The 20,634-nt window shown below is 50.9% G+C and overlaps 2 protein-coding genes and 1 non-coding gene across 7 annotated transcripts; 2 read left to right on the forward strand and 1 right to left on the reverse strand.

The window, feature by feature from the left end:
- Positions 1 to 5,636: 5,636 nt before the first annotated feature.
- Positions 5,637 to 7,356, reverse strand: PPM1N (protein phosphatase, Mg2+/Mn2+ dependent 1N (putative)). Its single transcript, XM_088800739.1, has 2 exons — positions 7,125 to 7,356; positions 5,637 to 6,082 (listed from the first exon to the last, which is right to left on the reverse strand). The coding sequence occupies exons 1-2, from the start codon at positions 7,354 to 7,356 to the stop codon at positions 5,637 to 5,639; spliced, it is 678 nt and encodes a 225-aa protein (XP_088656865.1).
- RTN2 (reticulon 2) lies at positions 7,112 to 15,267 on the forward strand. Of its 5 annotated transcripts, none has more exons than XM_019754850.3 (10): positions 7,112 to 7,388; positions 8,995 to 9,039; positions 9,163 to 9,627; positions 9,733 to 9,990; positions 12,201 to 12,408; positions 12,745 to 12,883; positions 13,022 to 13,091; positions 13,217 to 13,263; positions 14,438 to 14,496; positions 14,772 to 15,267. In XM_019754850.3, exons 1-10 carry the CDS (start codon positions 7,355 to 7,357, stop codon positions 14,851 to 14,853), a joined length of 1,407 nt encoding a protein of 468 aa, XP_019610409.3. In that variant the 5' UTR covers positions 7,112 to 7,354; the 3' UTR covers positions 14,854 to 15,267. The 5 variants fall into 5 exon arrangements, with proteins under 5 accessions (XP_019610409.3, XP_088656223.1, XP_088656224.1 ...); XM_088800097.1 differs by having other exon boundaries at positions 7,116 to 8,001; XM_088800098.1 differs by lacking the exon at positions 7,112 to 7,388 and adding an exon at positions 7,401 to 7,571.
- Positions 15,268 to 18,132: 2,865 nt separating this feature from the next.
- TRNASTOP-UCA (transfer RNA opal suppressor (anticodon UCA)) lies at positions 18,133 to 18,219 on the forward strand. The gene has a single exon. It is a non-coding gene; the product is annotated as a tRNA-Sec (tRNA).
- Positions 18,220 to 20,634: the final 2,415 nt, after the last annotated feature.

A 20,634-nucleotide genomic window follows, 5' to 3' on the forward strand; every position in this document is an offset into this window, starting at 1 on the left:
CCATGATAGGAGTTCTTAGGGGGATCTCAATGGGGGCAGTTTCTTCTCACCTTCTTCCCTATCGACCTCTCCATTTCTTTACATTCTGTTCAATTAGGGGGTTGGGGGGCGAGGAGGACCCTCTGGTTTAGCATAGGTTCTTTCAAATTTTCTCCCTTATATCCTCTCTTCGGACCCAGTGTCTCTCTTGGCCAATTTATAAAAGGTTACTAGGAATGAACCGTCTCCCCCTCCACAGGAGGGGGATGGGTGGGCAGGGCCCCACCCCCATCACTGCCCCCCGCCCAGCCCGGGAAGGTGAGGAGGAAGTGGGCCGAGGGGGCGCGGCCGGCCGCTGACTCACAGCCGCAGGGGGGTGGGGGTTGGACTCCGGGATAAAACCCTTGGCCCCTTCCCCACGCACGCCCCGCTGTGACTCAGTTTCGCCCGCGGAGGATGGCGGGATCATCCCACAACTGGAGGGCACCGAAGCAGGGAGATACTCCCTAGTGGTGGCTCTCGCGAGCCCCTTCCCCCACAGGCCAGCTCCAAGCTTAGCCCGCACACCCTCCAAGGCTTCCGCAGTGGTTCCCGCAGGCTCCGCCCCACGTGACGTCACTTCTGCGATCCCGCCTCTCCCGTAGAGCGCCACCTGTCCTGGGTAAGGTGCCCTAGCCAGGGGCCAGAGCCTGGGAAATCATCAGTTTGACGTTTCCAAATGTGTAAACTGAGGCCTGGAGGCAGGGAATACATCTGGGCTATAAGCCCTCTTGCCTGAACCCCCAGAACTCCAGTGATACTTGGGTGCAAGGTATGAGTGTAAAACCAACAATTCTTAAGGCCCAGTTGACTAGGTTAAGGAGTCAACCTTCCCAGCCTTTGTCCAAGAAGAATCCTCTGCCTGGATGCTGTCCTGACCTCATCTCATACTTCTAGGACATGTTCTAACATTAATTCTTCTCTGCAGAATTGAATAATCCTTTCCCCTACTCTACCCCACCCTGGGAGACCTTGAACCCTGATCCACCTGGGTTATAATTGTTTCTCTGTGTGTCTTCTCAGGCTGTGAGTTCTTTGGGGGCACAGGTAGACTTCATCGATTTCTGTGTTTCACTAAGCCAGCCAAGCCCAGAACAACAGTGCAATACACATTTATCCAACTGAATGAGAACCCCAGTTTCTGTGTGACCTTGGGCAAATCCTTTCTTCTCTCTGGGTCTCAGCTTTCCCATCTGTGAAATGGGAGGTGTGGTGTCTCTGTGTGCCACCTGCACTGCAGTCAGCAAACTTTTTCTACAAAGGTCCAAATAGGAAATATCTTAGGCATATTCGATATAGGGTCTCTTTTACACATTCTTTTTTTACAACTCCTACAAAATGTAAAAACCATTCTTAGCTCAAGTGCTATGCAAAACAGCAAGATCCCTGCATTAGAGAAACCCTTGCATATATACACAAGGAGCCTGACCAAGGATCTTTATGTCAGCAATGATGTGAGGGCAAGAAATTGAAAATAGCCTGTCCATCAAGAAGAGGATGGATAGGAAAACCATTGCACATCTTCTTGTCTGAAGCACTGGGCAGCAGCTAAAAAGAATGAGGTGTGTAAGTGGCATGAAAGAAGTCCCCAACATATTACTGAGTGAAAAAAATTGCCAAATGAGGGCGGCCGGTTAGTTCAGTTGGTTAGAGCGCGGTGCTTTTAACAAGGTTGCCGGTTGGATCCCCACATGGGCCACTGTGAGCTGTGCCCTCCACAACTAGATTGAAACAACTACTTGACTTGGAACTAGTGGGTCCTGGAAAAACGCACTTAAACAAACAAAAATCAAAAAGAAATTTGCCAAGGGCAGCCAGATGGCTCAGTTGGTTGGAGCGTGAGCTCTAAACAACAGAGTTGTTGGTTCAATTCCCCCATGGGATGCTGGGCTGCACCCCCTGCAACTAAAGATTGAAAACTGCAACTGGACTTGGAGCTGAGCTGCGCCCTCCACAACTAGATTGAAGGACAACGACTTGGAGTTGATGGGCTCTGGAGGAACACACTGTTCCCAATATTCCCCAATAAATTTTTTTTTAAGAATTGCCAAATGATAGAGTATGAAAAAAAAAATCAAGGAAACAACTGGGGTGTACATGCAGAGTAAAAGTTCTGGAAAAATCCACTCCAAACTCATTGCAGTGGTTACCAATAGGATAGGGAATGGGATTGTGGGGAATTCGATGGTGATTGAGATCTTAAGCCTCCTCTTGAAAATGCCAAGCTCGATCCTGCCTCTAGGCTATTGCACTGGCTGTTCCTTCTGTCTTGAGACACTCTTCTCAGGGCTATTTGCATGGCTGGCTGCTTCTCTGTCAGGTCTCTGCTCAATTGTCCCCTCCTCAGAGATCTTCCTTGATACCCCTGTCTAAAGCATCCATCCCCGGGTGGAAAATTGAGTGGCTGAGGGACAGGGGATGGAGAAAGACCTCCTTGTACACCATTTTGTACCCTTTGAATTTTGAACCAACTGAACTTATTACCACTCAAAAGATAAATGAATAACAATTTAAAAAACCAAAGTAGATTTACTTATCGCATCCCGTTTTATTCTCTTTGAGACACTTGTCAGTGTCTGAGATGACCTTATTTATCGGTTCTCTTGTTTGCTCTTTCCTCACACACATACTAGGTGGGCCCCTACAATAGGCACGAATCTCAGTGAGTCCCCCCGGTTGATGGCCACGAACAGTGCTCCATACGTATTTGCAAATGACTGGGTAAATAATGTTTGCGGGTTTATTTTTCTACAAGAAAAATGTATTTTGAGTCATGTAATTAACATTTAATAATAAAAATTCTGTCCTACTTCTCCCAAAACAGATGAAAAATGGAAAGAGAAGGTTATTGAACTGGTTGAACTCTCTCAGGTCCATGGTTTGGGGTTTCCTCCCCCTCTCCCCCTCCCCCCTGTAGATGGTGGGAGGAACTTCTCCTCCTAAGACTTTCTGTGACAGGAAAGTAGGAGAAGGGGAAATAGGCGTTCTGGGGTTCCTCCATCGGCTCGTCTTCCTTCCGCTGGTCTGTAGCTGGGGAAGGGGAGTTTTCTTAGTTCCGTTGGGGCCCCAGCTGGGCAGAGGGTTCCCAAAAGACAACAGCTGTCAGGCCTCCAAGTCTAAGGCAGAGCTTGAATGAGTGCCAATGGCCTTCCCATTCCCATTCTGCCCCTTCTGTAACAGAAAATGTAAGAGACGGTACATTTCTTTTCCTCTCAGTATCTACTCCCCTATATTCTGGAAGCATCACTCCTATTTTTCTTTGAGGGACCACAATTCCCCCTCTCTAAAACCATCAAGTTTGGATGCAGTGAATCCCAACCATAAGCACTAAGAATGGACATATGACCCTAGCCTGGCCAGTCAGAGACAACAGTGACTTGAGCAGACATGTGACCCAGTGCTGCCAAGGAGAACCAGCTCTGAAACTACTGCTGCAACTACTGGGGAACTGGTACATTCTCTCCATTGAGGATGTTAGGTTTGGGGGATGTGAGGCTGGAGCTGCAACTCTCTGCTACCTCATGAAGAGACTCTGCCTGGGAACGAAGCCAACTCAGAGGAAATAAAACTACATCTGACAACTCGATGTAGTCATGCCTTAAGTCCCTGAACTCTTCAATTAACATGGCCCAGTAAATTGTTTTGTTTTTCCAGGTTGAACTGGGTTTCCTTCCCTCACAAATACCTCCTTCTGCTGCTGAGTACTATCAACAATAGCCCTCCTTCAAGTGCGAATAACAAAACTGTCTTCTCTACTATGCAAAGGCCTTTGGGTTCTGGCCCCAGCTTTCTCCCTCCCATTTCCCCCAAGTCCCACCTTACACACTTTCTTTATACCTCACCCACCACATATTTGGACCTCTCCAAATGCCCCCAAACTATCTGGGTCCAGTTCACAACCTCTCTCCAAGATCCAGACCATCCTCAGAGATTACCTAGTGTCTGCAGTGTATCCAGGCCTGGGGACTGGTTAGCAACATTCTTTGAATTTTTCTGCCTTATTCCTGGATGGAGGGGGTCGTGCTTGGAATGACGGGGCTTTACAGAGCATTGCTGGGGGCACATTTCTTGAAGGGGAAGCACAGTCTGCTTCTGCTGCCCCACCAACAGTGCTTCAGGCCAGGAGTGAGAATTTATTTTAATATACTAGCCAAGTCCCTTGTTCCCTCTGGCCTCAGTTTCCTCATCACTAAAGAAGGTAGGGTGTGCTGGATTACATGTTTCTAAGAGAAACATTCAAGAACACAGGGTCCTTACCTCCCAGTGCTCCCCTGAGGCCTGGCAGAGCTGAGAATAACCTTCAGCCATGACAGAGGCCCTGGAGAGCAGAGGAAGACCCTCAGGAGGGGACCCTCCTCCTGCCACCCCTCTCCCCATTCTACCCCCATCCTACCCTGACTCACTTGCCATACAGCCCTCCCCCAGGAGGTAAATCCGGGATGTCCTCTGAGGCCACCCAGAGTCTTGAAAACCGTGTTCAATCTGGGAGGCTCCTAGGCAGAGGAACACAGTTCTGAGAAGGAGGCAAGAGTTACTCGGGTGCCCTGCTTGTCGACTACCCTTCCCGCTGAGCTCCTAAAGCTTGCCTACCGGCGACCCTGCAGCCCAGAGCTACATCCAGTGCTTGCTCCTTCCAGATTGCCTCCTCACAAGGCCTTGGGGCCCCCGAGAAACAGACCGGGACCAGGTCATGTTGTCCAGGCTGCCTTAGAGAAGGTGGAGAAAGGAGAGCCTGGTTGAATGCCCCAGCACAAGGCTCCATGCCCTTGGAAGCTGAGCTCCCCAACAATCCCGGTGTTCTTTTGCTCCTTTCCCTAATTGGGTTTTGTCCATTTCTCTCAAGTCCTGCCCATCTGCCAGTCTAAACCAATCCCTCTCACTAGGACCAATCCCTTAGATGACTCCCCTTCACTTCTCACCCTGCTCTCAGAGAACCACGCCCCTTCTCCAAAGCCCCTCCCACTCTGCTGTTTAGCTGCTCCTGCTTCTGGTACTAATTATACCTCAGGGCCCACTCCTGTGTCCCAGAGCCTATCCTTGCCCTTTCTCTTAAATCCCTCCCACTTATCTAACACTTCACTTTGCCATCTTGCCGCAAGGCCTCCATCAGGCTCCACCCTCTCCGTATTTTGGCCCCTCCCCATTTCATCAGGCCACGCCCTTTTCGTGGAGCCCCAACCTCTCCTCTAGTTTTACTCTAGCCTTTGATTAAAATTCCTGCCTCCTAAATCCCTTAAGTTCGTCCCCTCAGTGGTCCCAAGCCCTGCCCCCAGGACCTTGCACAGACACGTGTTCAACAGCTGAGCGCAGAGAAGTTCTGGGGCAAGGCCCAAGCAGAGGCGTGATGCCACCAGTCCCACCAGGTCCACTCCAGACTTCGCGTCCCACACGCCATCCTTGGCCCGCCGTTCCAGGACGGTCACCTCAGGCTCCGCGGAAAAGAGCTGCAGCTCAGGGGGCCTTTCAGGAGCCTTTTTGTAGGCAGTCTCCCTGTGCTCTCAACACTGCCAGAGAGCCCTCCAGGCGCCGGCGGCAGATGCTGCCGCCCAAGTCATGGATGCGCTCGCGTTTCGGAGGCCCGAGGGGCCTACGGTCCTCGGGGCTGAACGCCACAGCGCCTAGTACAGAAAGCTCGGGAAGATGAGCAACGCCACCGCGGTGGAGCCGCCCGGCTCGAGGTGGGGCCAGAGCGAGCGGAGGCGTGCGTCTGCACTCAGAAAGGCGAGGCGAAGCGCCCGGCACACGCCCTGCGGCTCACCAGGAGCTGGGCCCAACACCTCCAGCACGTGGCCCGGCAGGTGGCGCGCGCCAAAGAGGGAGGCTCGCGCCCCACCGTGGCCTTCGAGGACAGCGGAGAAAGCCCATCTCGGGGGGCAGCCCAGGTAGCGCGAGCCAAGCGTAATGTGCGTGCGCCAGCCCTGCGCAGCGCTCGCCGGGAAGCGCAGGCCGCACCCCCGGTGCGGCCTCTGGGCACAACGTGGTGCGTCCAGGAGGGACCGAGGCCCGTAGGGAGCTCTGCGTCCCTCCTCTTTCTCCTCCTCCTCCGCCTCCTCTTCCTTACGAGCTGGCCAGAGAAGACACTCGAGCAGACGGGCAAGGCCCACCACCTTTGGCCCTAGGATCAGGAAATGTCCACCTCTGCACCTGCCTCTCCCTCTACTGTGAGATTTTAAACCACCGAAATCTCCTTCCTATGCCCTTGCCTTGCACTCAAGTCAAGTCACTAGAAGAGATTGGACTCCTGTGTCTCCTCTCTCCTGCTCTTTCAAAGAGAGTTTTGGGATCAGGGTCAGGGAAAAATAATAGTAGCAAACTAGCGTTTACCACTATTTTACATCCTCATCTCCTACTTACCGAAGGAGAAACTGAGTCACAGAACAAGCAAGGACACGAACTCTATAATCCGTGTTCTCAACCCTACACTCTTGGCTTCCAGTCCCCAGCCCGGCTAGGTCCAAGCTCCGCCCACTTCAGTGGTCCCGCCCCCGTTTTCAAAATCTTTCAATCCGTTATTTTTTTGGTTCAACCCCTCCCCTCTGGGTCTCGCCCCCCTTCCCTGCATCTTCTTTTCCAGATCCCGCCCACCCATTCAAGTCTACAGCCTCAACTTCTTATAATGTTCCCAGTCTGGCCTCGCCTCTAGCTCCTGTCTGATTAGCCCCGCCCAACTGTCTGATACGTAATTCTAAATTGGTTTAAGCTCCACCCACGTCTGAGCTCCTCCCCTTGTCTCAATACTTTCTAGGTCCTTTCTTCCCGCCCCTCTTTCCACTCCCTCTGAGAATCTAGACTTAGATCCCACCTCAGAGAAGTAGAATCTTTATATCCTCTCCTCAATACCTCCTCTAGCCCCAATCCACTCTGAGGTCCACGCCCCCATCCTCTCCGCCTGGGCACCTTCACCATTCTCTCCCAGAGGTCTTCACCTTACCCTGAGCTTCACCCTACTCTCCTTCTGACAGCCTTCCAAGCCTTCTCAGCCCCTTAGCCTACTCTTCTAGCCCCGCCCCTCTGGTAGAAAAGCCACGCCCCTCAACGCGAGCCCCAGGGTGTTTCCCCGCCCCCTGCCCTCCCTCAGGTTCCGCCCCGCTTTCCTCTGTCCCCGCCCCCAGCTTCGCGCTGCAGTGCCTTCCCCACCGCGGCCCCGCCCGCCCCCTCCAAGCCGAACTGAGGACGGCGGCGGCGGCGGCGACTGCTGCTGGAACAGACCAGGAGGAGGAGGCGGCGAGGATGGCGGCAGCGTCGTGGGCGCGGCGGAGATGAGTGCTCGCGGCCCCAGGCCCAGGGCGGCGTGGCCGGAGTGGGCGGGGGTCCCGATGCAGGCCCAAGGGGGGCCATGGGGCAGGTCCTGCCGGTCTTCGCCCACTGCAGTGAGTAGGGGGAGACTCAGGCCTGGTGTGGGTCTCAGAGGCCCGGTTAGGCTCCTCCCCGGAATCCTCTCGTCCCGCGGTGTGAGAGCCGGGATGGGGGAGGAGGCAGAGGAGACAAAGAAAGCTCTCCCCTCCCCCCCGCGTTCTAGCGGCGACGGGGGCGACCTGACCCGAAGGACCTGAGTGAGACCGGGCGGAGTTGGGGGGCACTGAGATAGCTGGCGTGGGGGCGCGCTGGGAGCTGGGATGTGCGGCGGGCCCCGCCGGGGGATGAGGACACGCGGGGAGCTGTCCCCTCGCCCTGGTGCTGGCCGCAGCCGGCGGGGAGGGCAGTTGAATGGAGGGGTAGAGCCATCGTGGAGAAGAGGAGTCTGATACCCTCATCACCCACCTTCGCATCCCACCTCTATTTTCTGCCCTGACTCACAGGCAGCCTAGACCTCGCCCAAAATGTCCAACCTTCTGTCCCTGGGAAACAGCCATCCCTGGGTTGGAGCCAAGACTCCTGGCTCCTTAGTGGGCTTTACCACTGATTATTAGTAATCCTGGAGGAGACCCACTCTATTCAGGGCCTCTGACTCCCAGCCTCCGATTCTCCAGCTGAGGAAATGAGGTAGGGGTGTGGGGCGTCAGATTTCAATTTCCAAACGGTGTTGAGCATCTCTGCTAGGCAAAGCCCAAAGCTAGCTCTGAGGGGCTAGATTCTACAATTGGGAACGCTGTGTCTAATCCTCGCGATCTCTGACCCCAGGGCTCTAAGAATCCTTGCCTAACATTCTCTGCCCCACACTCCCATGGTTCTGACAGCTGGGGATTTCAACACTTTCAGATCTAGCCACTTGCATATCTGGGGAGTCCAGATGCCAAATTTCTAAAAATTGTTATTTCAACATTTTAGAGTACCATCTCAACATTCTAAGATACTGTCCTTACCTCAGCTTACAAAGGATGACCCTACATGATCTCCACCCACTTTATCTCTCTTTCCTCATCTCCCACCCCCTTCCCCTCAGTCACTCAGCTCCAGTCACACCTTCACACCTTTCTGTTCCACAATGTTCCAAACAGTGCCTGCCTCATGGCCTTTACACTGAGCTTTTCCGTCTGCCTGGAAGACTCTTCTCTATATATCTGCATGGATTCCTCACTTCATTCAGGTCTCTGTTCAAATGTCACCTTATCAGAGAAGTCTTTCTGACCACCCTGTCTGAAATAACACCCTCTCACTTTCTCTTCCCTTACCCTGCTTTATTTTTCTCCATATGTTTAGCACCCAACACCATATATTTGTTTATTATCTCCCTCAGAGAGTGTAAGCTCTATGAGGGCGGGGATTTTTGTCTGTTTTGTTCGCAGTTGTATCCTCAGGGTCTAAAACAGTGCCTGGTACATAGGCTCGATAAATGGTTGTTAAAAGAATGAACAGAAACCTAAAAAATCCTAATTTGAAGAGTCTAAGATTAAGGTTCTTGGATTTGAACTTCTAAGATAAAGCAGTGACATTCTAAGATTCCTTAATTCGGACCATCCAAGTTCCCAGGACTGGCACACTTCAGTGTCTCTAACAGGAAGCTTCTAAGAATCTTCGATTCTTTCCCTCTCGCAGAAGAAGCTCCCTCTACAGCCTCCTCTACCCCTGACTCCACGGAAGGTAAGTGGAGGGCAAGGATGTGAGAGTGAGACTTGAAGGGGGCTCACAGCTAGGTAGGGGGTTTGAGGAGAGTGCGTCAGGGTCCTGCTTGGAGGAGCTAATGCCCTCCTTTGCTCACTAAAGGAGGAAACGACGACTCGGATTTTCGGGAGCTGCATACAGCCCGGGAATTCTCGGAGGACGACGAGGAAGAAACCACGTCCCAGGACTGGAGCACCCCCCGGGAGCTCACCTTCTCCTACATCGCCTTTGACGGCGGCGTGGTGGGCGCCGGGGCGCGCCGGGATTCAGCTGCACGCCGCCCCCGGCCCCAGGGCCGTTCTGTCTCGGAACCGCGAGATCTGCCCCCGCAACCTGGCTTGGGCGACAGTTTGGAGAGCATCCCCAGCTTGAGCCAGTCCCCGGAGCCCCGGCGCCGCGGTGACCCTGACACTGCCCCTCGGGCTGAGCGTCCACTGGAGGACCTGGGGCTCCAGCTAGACCAGCTGGGCTGGGCGGCCCCGGGAGCCGGGGAGCCGGAGGACTCTGCCACCAGTAGTTCCACCCCGCTGGAAGACGAGGAGCCCAACGGATCAGAGGCTAGGAAAGGTGAGATGTCCGAGGTACTGGGACCAAAGTCACCAGGGGTGGGTGGTCTCTTTGCAGAGCACCTCCAAGATGAAATCTCACTGCCTTATCTCTCTAATGCACCAGAACTGGACCTACAACTCGGACTCGCTCAGCCCTCCCAGCCCGAAGTCTTGACTGCACAGCCCACTCCTGGCTTTGGGACCCCCCAGACTCATACTCCAACCCCACCTGAATCCCGGGATTCGAACTCTTGGCCTGATGAGCCCTCGCTGGACGAGAAAGAGGAAGAGCCGTGGGGGCAGCTGGAGCGGGAGCCAATCACGGGGCAGTGCCTCGTTAGCACGGACCAATCAGAATTCACATTGGAACTACACCTTCTAGGTAAACTGCTTGAGTGAAGATGCTCTTTTGGACCACAGCAAGGGTGGGAGGATTGCCAATTTAAAGGGACCAACCAACCTTGCCAAGGAACAAGGAGAATGGAGAAGGGAGGAGGTATTGCTGTTGGCTAGACATAAATTCCACCCTTTAAAAAATGTTCCCCATAATCTAAATTGCCCTTGGCTCTTTTTATATACTAGTCCCCCCCCACCCCCACCCCCTCGCCACATGAGAAGTTAGCTCCCCTGCGAGCATTAGGATTGGCTGATTGCTAAAAATCTATCCCTCTTTTGGAGTCCTCCCCCTAGAGACTGATTTTGGACAGGCCAAATCCCTGAAGAAATAAGGTTCTCTTCTGGATGTGGCCCTGGGACATTTATAAGTAAACTCTACGCCTTTTAAAAACTCTCCTCTTCCTTGACCGCATCAATTAACCGGTGACAAATAGACCCCGCCTTACTTTAAAATACTCTCAGCCTTCACGAACGGCCAAGGGTTGGTTATAGGCATCACTGCTTTTGGCTGTTTACAAAGAGAGCCACCCCTTTTTGGAAGTGACCCCACCTCTATGGAGAGCCATTGGCTGGGTACAAAGGGGCCCGCCCCGCTACTCCCTCCCTCCGGGTTCCACTGAAGTGGGCGAAATCCCCGAGAAGCAGCGGTGTCCGCAGCCTCTCACTCGGAGCAGAGATGGGGAGTAAAGGTGGGATTGCGGGGCGGGCTGGAACGGGAGCTGGGGGACAGCGGAAAGGGAACCAGATTCGTTATCTCTCTGGGGGGGGATGTTTCATATGGGTCCCAGATTCCCTAGAGCTGCAGATTGGGGTTGGGGGCTTTGGGGGTGTCTAGGGAGGGCGTGGAGGGAGCGTGGGGTGCCCTCTCCCCCCAGGATGGGGCTTTGGGGCCTAAGAGCAGGGAGGCCCCTCCCCCATCTTCAGGCCCAGGCGGTGCTGTCACTCAGGAGCAGGACGCGCCAGCACAGCTGCAGGCGAGGCCCCCTCCCCCCAGCGTGCCTAAACTTAGCCCCCGCCTCAGGCGACCCGGCCCCTCCCCCACCCTCTGGCGCGTGCCTCGGGGAGCCTGCAGGGCAGGGCCCTGCGCTTTGGGGTGGAGGGGAGGCCTGCCCTAGTTAGAGGTAGATGGGAAAGTGTATATAGGGAAGATACAGACGTGAGGGAAGTCAGACTCTGTAGAGGACCGGTCGGGATGGGTTAGAGTTTGGAGAGGGTCTGGAAAGAAATGGAAGGGTACTACTGGCCTGGTTCAGGGTTCAGATGGGTGCGGATTATTGGGAGGGCTATTAAAGTTTAGATGGATGAGATGAAATGCTGGAATGGGAAGGTCACTAATCAGGGCTCGGTTTGGGCTTGGGAGGTGAGTTTAGGGTCTCAGAAAAGGATTAGAAATTTGAATTAGGGCTTAAGAAGGAGGATGGTGTTATTAACACATTTAGTACTGAGAAAAATGTGTTGGTAGGGGTATCAAGGAGATACCACTTCACACCTGTCAGATTGGCCAAAAATAAAATGAACAATAACACCCATTGCTGGGCAGGATGCTGGGAAAAGATCACCACCTTCACTTTGCACATGGAAATAAACATTGTTAGTCTTGCTAGTAAGCATTCTGGGAATATTTATGACATTCCACCCCTGGAATTCTATCTCAGAAATAGAACCTCCAGGAGGTAAGAATATATGTAGAAGGCTGATGCTTGTGGCACTGTTGGGGAAAAGAGAGTAGGAAACAAAGTGAATGGCTCAACAATAGATACACAGTTGAATAAAATGAATGATGGTGTAGCCACACTACAGAATATCATGGTGCCCTTAAAAAGAATGAATTAAGAGCTATTCCTGATGACTAGCAGGGAATTCTAGGAGGGAAAGTAGAGTGAGATATGCGTGATGTAGAAAAGTGTATCTATGATTCCATTTTTCATAAATAATGACCAAAAAGTGTGTCCACACGTAATCTATGGGTAAGGGTTAAGATTAAGGGAACTTGCTAGATGCTTAACTTGAGTTTTCTAGTTAGAGGAGAGGGGAAGCAAACACAGAATAAAAGAAGACACTAAAATTTTGGAGATCAGGTAAAGGCTGAGAGGTGTGTCATGGGGTCATGGTTCAGCCCTGAGACAGGAAATGGGAGGTCAAGAGGTCAGCCAGGCCAGGTCCAAACCCCAGCCTGATCGCCTGCCTCCTCCACAGTGGTGGACCTGCTGTACTGGAAGGACACGAGGACATCAGGAGTGATCTTCACAGGCCTCATGGTCTCCCTGCTGTGCCTCCTGCACTTTAGCATCGTGTCTGTGGCAGCCCATGTCGCCCTGTTGCTGCTCTGCGGCACCATCTCTCTCAGGGTTTACCGAAAAGTGCTGCATGCTGTGCACCGGGGGGACGGTGCCAACCCCTTTCAGTGAGAACCCAGGCCCCTAACCATGACTCTGTCGAGATGCTAGTGCTGACCCTAAGTCATGATCCTGGCCCCGACCCATCCTATTTCTCTTTCTGACTCCAACCCGATCCCAATCCTGACTATAAACTGCTCTCTGATGCTTCACTTCCAGCCCTAACCTCTGATCCTAACCTCTTACCCTTAATCCTTGATCCCATCGACTGACCCTGACCTTGACCTTAACCCTCTACATCTGGCCTTCGCCCAACCCCCATTTATTGCCCTCATCCCAGCCATACCCCTTAGCCTGGGCCCCATCCACCCACTGAGTCACCTCACATCTTTTTGTCCTCTCAGGGCCTACTTGGATGTGGACCTGACCCTGACTCGGGAACAGACAGAACGTTTGTCCCAGCAGATTGCCTCTCAAGTGGTCTCTGCAGCTACCCAGCTGCGGCATTTCTTCCTGGTAGAAGACCTCGTGGACTCCCTCAAGGTGCCCTGAATCCCCCACTCCTTCCTGGGTTCCCAACATTCACCTTCCTGCCCCTGGGGGTAGGACGGTCATTTCTGGGTAAGTTCACAGCCTGGGGAATGCCCTGTAGGCTCTGCTGACCTTGACCCTCACCCCCAGCTGGCCCTTCTATTCTACATCTTGACCTTCGTGGGTGCCGTCTTCAATGGTTTGACTCTTCTCATTCTGGGTGAGCTGGGAAGACTGCGGAGGGTTGGGTGAGGAGGTGGGTCATCGGGGTTGGTGGTGGACGGGGCTCTAAATGGAACTGTTAATCTCTTGGGAGAACCTTGATCCCTGTCTCTGTGCTCACAGGAGTGATTGGTTTATTCACCGTCCCCTTGCTGTATCGGCAGCACCAGGTGAGTATGACAGGGCCTCAGTTGGCAGTATTTCAGCCAAACATGGGTGGCCTACCCTCTACAGTCAGGGTCCCATTGATGGATGTCCCAGCCAGAGACAGAAGCACCAACTGGTGTTTCCACTCCTGAAAGAGTCAGGGTCTGACTGACATATGTCCCAGCCAGGCACAGGTGGTCTGGCTGCTGCCTCCACCTCAATGCAGCTAGAGTGTAACTAATATGTTTCAACAGCCAGAGACAGGCTGTTTGATTGGTGTCCCGTGACAGAGCCAGGATCTGACTGCCATGCCCCAACCCAAGGCAGGTGGACTAACTGATGCTTCTCCCTGACAGTGGATCCAAGGTCTGACAGACATGTACTAGCTATAGAGAGTCAGTCTGACTGATGTTGTCTTTCCCTGACATAGCCTGAAATGGAACAACACTCATCCTAGCCAGAAACAGGCAGACAGATGAATGCCTTCTCCCCCTATACCACCGGAAACTGATAAACACATATTCCTGTTACAGACAGACACATGGACAGACTGATGCCATCTATCCTTACACATAGTCTGGGTCTGATGGACACTATCCCAGCCAAACAAGTGAACTGACTGAAACTGCCAGAGACTGGCATCTCAGTGAAAATCAGGTGGATGACTATTGCCCAAAACACTGACAGAAATGTCAAGTGACATATATCCTATCCAGAGACAGACAGATGGACTGATGTTCCCTTTTCCAGTACAGCCGAGAACCAAATGATACATGTCCCTGCCAGAGAGATAGTCCTAACTTCCTCACATGCTCAAAGTCAACTAACACTGAATTAAACTAATATTTAAATCAATGACAGCCAACACTAATGGCCTCCACCCTCACCACACCCCTAAACACACACACACACACACACACACCACTCAAAGATTAACAGTCATGCCCAGGACACAGACTCACCAGCAAATTATTGTGTGTCTACCTGACATCATTCCCCACACAGAGCATGGCCCGAATGACACTGCAACTTGAATTTCTGAGTTCCAAGGGTATTTTATTAGGTTTAAAGTTGAAAGTGAAGTGGTGGGCCACTCCCCCCAACTCCTGATTTGGAGGTTAGGGAGGAAGCAGCCTCCTGAATTAGGCAGAGGAACCCCCTCTAATCTCTCCTTTCACCCCTTCTTGGTCTCCCCAGGCCCAGATCGACCAGTATGTGGGATTGGTGACCAATCAGTTGAGCCACATCAAAGCTAAGTAAGGTCATAGTGTGGCAATGGATGCGATGAGAAAGAGGGAAACTTGGGAACTACCGCCCCACATTCCACCACCATTCTGTCCTTAAATATCCTGAGGCTGAATGCCCCTTTCTCGAAGAAGGGTGCCAAACAATTCCTACGCAGGCCATTAGGTGGAGGGCAGGGGCTGGCTTGGGGCACTCAGCTAGTTCCTCCATCTAGCTTTCCCTTCAGTTTTCAGATACCTACCCTGTCTCTTTCCCCACCTCCTGACTCCACCTGTTTCTCCCTCAGGATTCGAGCTAAGATCCCAGGGACCGGAGCCCTTGCCTCAGCAGCAGCTGCAGTCTCCGGATCCAAAACCAAAGCTGAATGAAAAGGGTGTCTACCTGCGGGACGCCTGCCCCCACCCCTGCAACCCTCTGCCTTCCGCCACCACCCTTCCATTCCCGCCCTCCTCCCGCCTCGGCCTGAGCCATTTCCTGGCGGGTGTCCGGATCACTCACACCAGGGAGTTTGCGCAAATTGCCTGAGCGGCCAGGACTACATTTCCCATGAGGCTCTGCTCTAGGAATCCAGGAAAGACGAGGCACCTTGGCCACGGGGCCTGCTGGGGCTTGTAGTTACCTAGCTAGGGCACCCGCCCTGTACTTACGTGACCCCGCCGCTGGAGGCGCTGTGAGGGGTTGGTGTCTCTGGGACGCCACTAGCCCCAACGCGGGGGCTTTGCATGGGGCCCAGGGGAGGCCTGAGCTTGGATTTACACTGTAATAAAGACTTCTGTGAAAAACCCAAAGCTTCTTGTGCTTCCAGCCCCCTCCAGCTTTCACTTTTCCTCACCGAAAAGCACCTATGTGACATTCAAGGAGGAACCTTCCCCATCTCTGCAGAAGCCCCATCAACCATCTGTTTAGATTATGAAATGATTGAGGGGAGGACGGTAAGAGACTGCCCATACCAGAGCTAACCAAGACTTGGCAGCCCCCTTCAATATTGTGCTCAAGGCAGACATCACTAGTCTATTACTACACTGCCTGCTATGCAGCCATCTCACCAGCGTCCTAGACTCTTGTGTCCAACTGCGTTCTGAATGACTGCCCCCGCAAACACACCCAAACCTCTTACTTGTCTTACCTGATTTCCAACTCAGGGATGTCCTCTCTGCCCACATTGTCACCAGGCCTGAGACCCAGGTCTGGCTCTGGACTTCCATTCCCTCACCCCTACATCTAATCAATAACGAAGCCAGGTCTCTTCTATCTCCCAAACGTCTGTCATCCACCCACTTCTCTCCAATTGCCTTGGGACCATCATGGCCTCTCTGGGCCTCAGGTTCCTAAACTATAAACTGAGGGAGGAACCTGAGGCCCAGAGAGACCATGAGGTCTAAAGATCCACAAACCTGGATTTGAATCCCAGCTTTACTACCTGCCGGCTGTGTGACGTTGAGCGACTTCACCTCTTGAAGCCTGTTTCCTCAAACGGAAAAGTGTCGCTGTAACCATACCTACATGTAAAGCTGTTGGCACAGGGCTTCGCATATAATAAATGTCCAGCAAACAGAAGCTGGTATTGTCATCTATAATGTGCTTTCCCAAATCTCAGTCATTCCCTCACGAGCTTTTTGATCATTATATCACCTGTTCAGCTCTTTACCTAATACTTTTCTTTAAATCGGTTTATTAAAAAGAAATAAAACAAATGTCTTTTTAAAGGAAATATTACTTCACCACTAAGGAAGTTGGTATTGCTTGCCAGAAATAGAAGATAACAGTAAAAATAAACACAAAACTATTCATTTAAAATGTTTGTTTGTGCATCACCTAAAATCATCTCACTTGCCTCTAGCATTGCACATCACATTTTAGGAGATAGAGAATGAAATTATACGAGTAATAGTTACAGCCCCAGAATTTGTATATAGGGATTGCCTAGAAGTAGGTATCTAACTAAAAGAAACAGAGCTCAGGGGCTTCTCTTGAACCTGGATTTGCTAAGCAGAGACACTATTTTAAATTTGCAAATTTTAAAAAAAGAGCAAAATTTCCTAAAGATGTTTTTATTCACATTTTCCATAAGACAAAGTGTCCATTTGTCTATATCAAAGAATGAAAGAAGAGGGACTGGTTAGAATTATGGGTCCAGGAATGGCTAAAGCCCCCAAGCCCATCCTTGCCCCCCACAGGCAGGAAACAGGTTATAGACTGACTTAACCTTTATTGAGTGCGTTGCCTGGCCTCATGCCAGACTTTTATACCTATCTGCTCATTACCATTCCTCCAGCGAAGTCAGTTGTACTAGTCTTACTTTCCAGATGGAGAAACAGGTTCAGTAAATGATAGTAATAACATTCTTTCATTCATCCTACAACATTTACTGAGCATCTGCTATGTGCTCAAGCATTGTTTTAGGCACTAGGTACACAGAAATGAACCAAAACATAGGTCCATAGTTTTATGGAACTAATATTCAAGTGGGAGCAGACAGAGAGTAAACAAACAGACATAGAATATGGCAGGTGGTGATCAGGGTGATGGAGAAAAGGCCAGAAGGGTAAGGAGATAGAGTAACAGGACTTGCTATTTTAAACTGGGTGGTCAGGGAAGTCCTTACTAAGTGGTGATATTCGAGCAGAGACCAGAGTGAAGGGAGGCAGTGAGTCATATGAACATGTAAAGGAAAGGAGATTCAGACAAAGGGGACCAGCAAACGCAATGGCCCTGAGAAGGGAGTATGCCTGGTGTGTGTAGCAGAAGACCTTTATGCCGGAAGTCAAGAATATGAGGCGAGGGGAATAGGAGATGGGGTCAGAGGAGTGAAAGGGTCTAGATTATAGGGATTGTAAGGCCGTGGTGAGAGCTCTGATATGGGAGCTATGGAAAAGTTTCATGTCAGGGAATGATATTGTTGTCAAAGGTTCACTGACTTAGGTTATTAAAGGATCACCTTTTTGGTAATAATTATTATGGCACAGGTTCAATTCCTCCGGGGGAGGGAGGCTTTGTGAAGCGGAGCACAGTACTATCCGTTTCTAAGCCTCAGCTTCCCCGGCCATAAAATTCAGGTGCAGAAATGGATGAGCTCTAGTGTCTCAGGTGAATGAAGACAGAATTTCTGTCATCCCCAGCAGCTAGGACAGTGCCTGGGACTCAGTACGCGCTCAATAAACATTTGAACGTGGGGCTCCGTGGTTCGCTGAAATTCCACAGAAGAACAGCAGGTGTCGCACCAGCCCTACAGTTGCCCGCCGAAGCCTCCGTGAATTGGTTACACCAGACTCTAGCAGGAACCCACTCACTCAAATTCGAATTTTTCAGAGAAGGGGCTACCGAAGGCCGAATTATGAGTCTCTTCTCTTAAAACACTGTTTTCTCACTTGGAAAAATGTGACAGCTACAGGCGAGTGGGCCAGGGTCTCAGGAGCCATTTCCCAGAATGCGCGGCGCTATGCAAATAAGACGGTTTCCAAAGCGAAGATGGTTCATGCCATGCGAGACAAATATAACATTTTGGAGAGTTATATGCCATAATAGACGACTGGAAAAATGTAAATATTGAAATGAACAATCTTACACCCGGGCAAGATATAAAACCATAAGTTAAAAAGATATATATTATTGGATTTTATATAGTTGTATGTGGAAAGCTAAGCTCTGCCCGGATGATCCTCAGTGGTCTGGGGTGCAGGCTTCAAACCTGTAGCTGTCTAGCGACAGAGTGGTTCAATTCCACCTTTCGGGCGGCTTCCTTGTTGTGCTTTTTCACCCCCACAAGGGACATTAGAGTGTGTTGACGCCGGCCCCTGAAGAGTTCGCTGCAGTCCTCTGCATCGCAGTTTATCCCCCACCATGCAGGTCTCTTCCTGTGGTTATATCTTTTCCGCGAATATCAAAGACAACGCCTAAAGATGAAGAAAAACTCATCTACACTCTCAGTTCTAGGATATCTGGTTTGAGAACTATGCTGGGTTTCTCCCCTTCACTTACTTATTCATTCAGTCATTTGCTCACTCATGTATTTAATCACACATGTACTTTATTTTTTATTTTTTGTTTGTTTTTTATTAAAGTTTATTGGGGTGACAATTGTTAGTAAAGTTACATAGATTTCAGGTGTACAATTCTGTATCATCTGTAAATCACATTGTGTGTTCACCACGCAGAGTCAATTCTCCTTCCATCACCATATATTTGATCCCCTTGACGCATGTACTTTATTAACCAGTCCAATATGTATTCATTTGTTCATTAATTCATTCACTCATTCAAGTATTTGCTCCGAGCCCGTCTCTGCACTGGGTGGTGCTGGGGACACAGTGGTGACTGGCAATCCCGGCCCTGGCCTCATGGTACTCCCAGTCCAGTGGAGCAGACAAATCATTAATTACACAATTAATTAGAAAGGTGATGACTACTGGAAAGGAAAGTACAGATCATATGAGGCCAATTAATCCTTAAGGAGACCCGAGTTCAGGTAGGGTGTCAGGGTAACATCTGAGCACATACTTGAAGGATGAGAAAGGATTAGCCAGCAGCGGGTGGGGGGTGGGGGTGGCTAAGGGAACATTCCTGGCTGGGGATCAGGGTGACTCAAATAATGTCGATAACTGCACCTTCACTCTGCTCAGCGCTGGCACACACGAGCTCACTGACTCTTCACAAAAGCCCCCTTCTGCAACTGAGGAAACAGGTTCAGAAAGATGAAGTCTCTTGTCCAAGGTCACCCAGCTTTGGTAGGACCTCCAGCCCCAAGCTCTCAGACCTCTGGTCCATGCTGTTTACCAGTGCCCTGGTCTGTCTTTCCCAAGCTAGCTACTCACCAAGTATTGTCTGTTTTACCTCCTGAATGACTTTTGAATACTTCCCCTCCTCTCTCTCTCCCATAGCGCTGGCACTGTTCCAGGCCCCCCTCACTCTCCAGTGTCCCCACCCTAGCCTCCTCCCTGGTCTCTTGCCGCTTTGTCTCCCAGTTACTCTCAACCTGAAGGCTAGAGGCGTCTTACTAAAGCACAAACCTGTCCCTGCCCTTCTGTGTCCCAAATCTGCTGTGGCTCCCCAGTGCCGTCAAGAGAAGATCTAAACTCTTCCTCTGGAATTGAAGCCTGCAGAATCTGGTCCCTGCTAATCTCTTTCTCTTCACTTTTTGTCCCAGCCACCATGAACCTCTAGCTTCCTCAATATTTCAAGGCCTCTCTCCACAAACAGCTCTTTGAACTCACTATTTGAGCAACCTCAGTCTTTTTCTATTCTCTTCTATTAGGTTGGTGCAAAAGTTATTGCGGTTTTTGCAATTATTTTTAACCTTTTAAACCGCAATAGCATTTGCACCAATCTAATGTATCTCCTATTTATCCTCTAGGACTCAGCTTAACTGTCCCCTCCTTCAAGAAGTCTTTCCTGACTCCAAACCAGGTTAGATACTCCCACTCGGCTCCTCCAGCTCCACAGACTCCCCTAATCCTGCCCACTCTGGATCGCCCCTGACTGGGGACAGGTCTGTGTCCCCTACTGGAGTGTGAACCCTAGGGGGGGATAGCCTGGGGCTGTTTCAGTTCCTGTAATGTCCCCACCACTGTCCAGCACAGGGCTGGGCACACAGTAGGTACTCAGCAAAACATTTAGATTAATTAATAAATTAAGTGATTGCATCATAACAACTTCCTCTGCTAGTTCATTATGGTCCTAAGGCATTTAAATGACCTCCGGACCATCACTTCAATTCCCAGAGTGATTGCTGTTATGCAAATAAGAGAAGGCTTGGCTTTTATAAGGGGGATGGCTCAGCTGTATCTTTTGACTCACAAAGAGACAATATTTTTGGTTTAGTCGATCTTTGGTTGGCCCCAATACATTAATAACCCAGAAATGGTCCTGTGAAAAGCAAAAGGAAACTCATCTTTACTGTAAAAAAGGGATTCCTATTTTTGTGGTTCACATAATTCTGAGGACACGCTACTGGGCTTAATCTTCAATAAACTAGAATACATTCTGTAAAGTTCTCTACTTTTCTTTACACCTTTTGTTCAGAGCATACATGATCTAGCAAAAGTTCCTCCCTCACCAGGAGCCTCCATGGCCCTTTAGCATTTTAGCACCACACACTTCATGGATCATTTTTTTCTAGGAAGAGGAACAACCTGTTTTCTAGGAAGTCCTCC

Source organism: Rhinolophus sinicus, chromosome 8, assembly GCF_057876585.1.
Source record: "Rhinolophus sinicus isolate RSI-liver-muscle chromosome 8, RSI-T2T, whole genome shotgun sequence".
NCBI lineage: Eukaryota > Metazoa > Chordata > Mammalia > Chiroptera > Rhinolophidae > Rhinolophus > Rhinolophus sinicus.

What these genes read in the sequence shown, in the direction of transcription:
- PPM1N (XM_088800739.1), bottom strand. Translation starts at nt 7,356, where the DNA reads ATGGCCCCCCTTGGGCCTGCATCGGGACCCCCGCCCACTCCGGCCACG. An exon ending in ACTGCAGCGCGAAGCTGGGG is followed by an intron (nt 6,083 to 7,124) that starts GCGGGGACAGAG and finishes TTCTCTGGCCAG; the next exon opens with CTCGTAAGGAAGAGGAGGCG.
- RTN2 (XM_019754848.3), top strand. Translation starts at nt 8,347, where the DNA reads ATGATCTCCACCCACTTTATCTCTCTTTCCTCATCTCCCACCCCCTTC. An exon ending in GGATTCCTCACTTCATTCAG is followed by an intron (nt 8,546 to 8,994) that starts GTCTCTGTTCAA and finishes TCCCTCTCGCAG; the next exon opens with AAGAAGCTCCCTCTACAGCC. An exon ending in CGGATCAGAGGCTAGGAAAG is followed by an intron (nt 9,628 to 9,732) that starts GTGAGATGTCCG and finishes CTAATGCACCAG; the next exon opens with AACTGGACCTACAACTCGGA.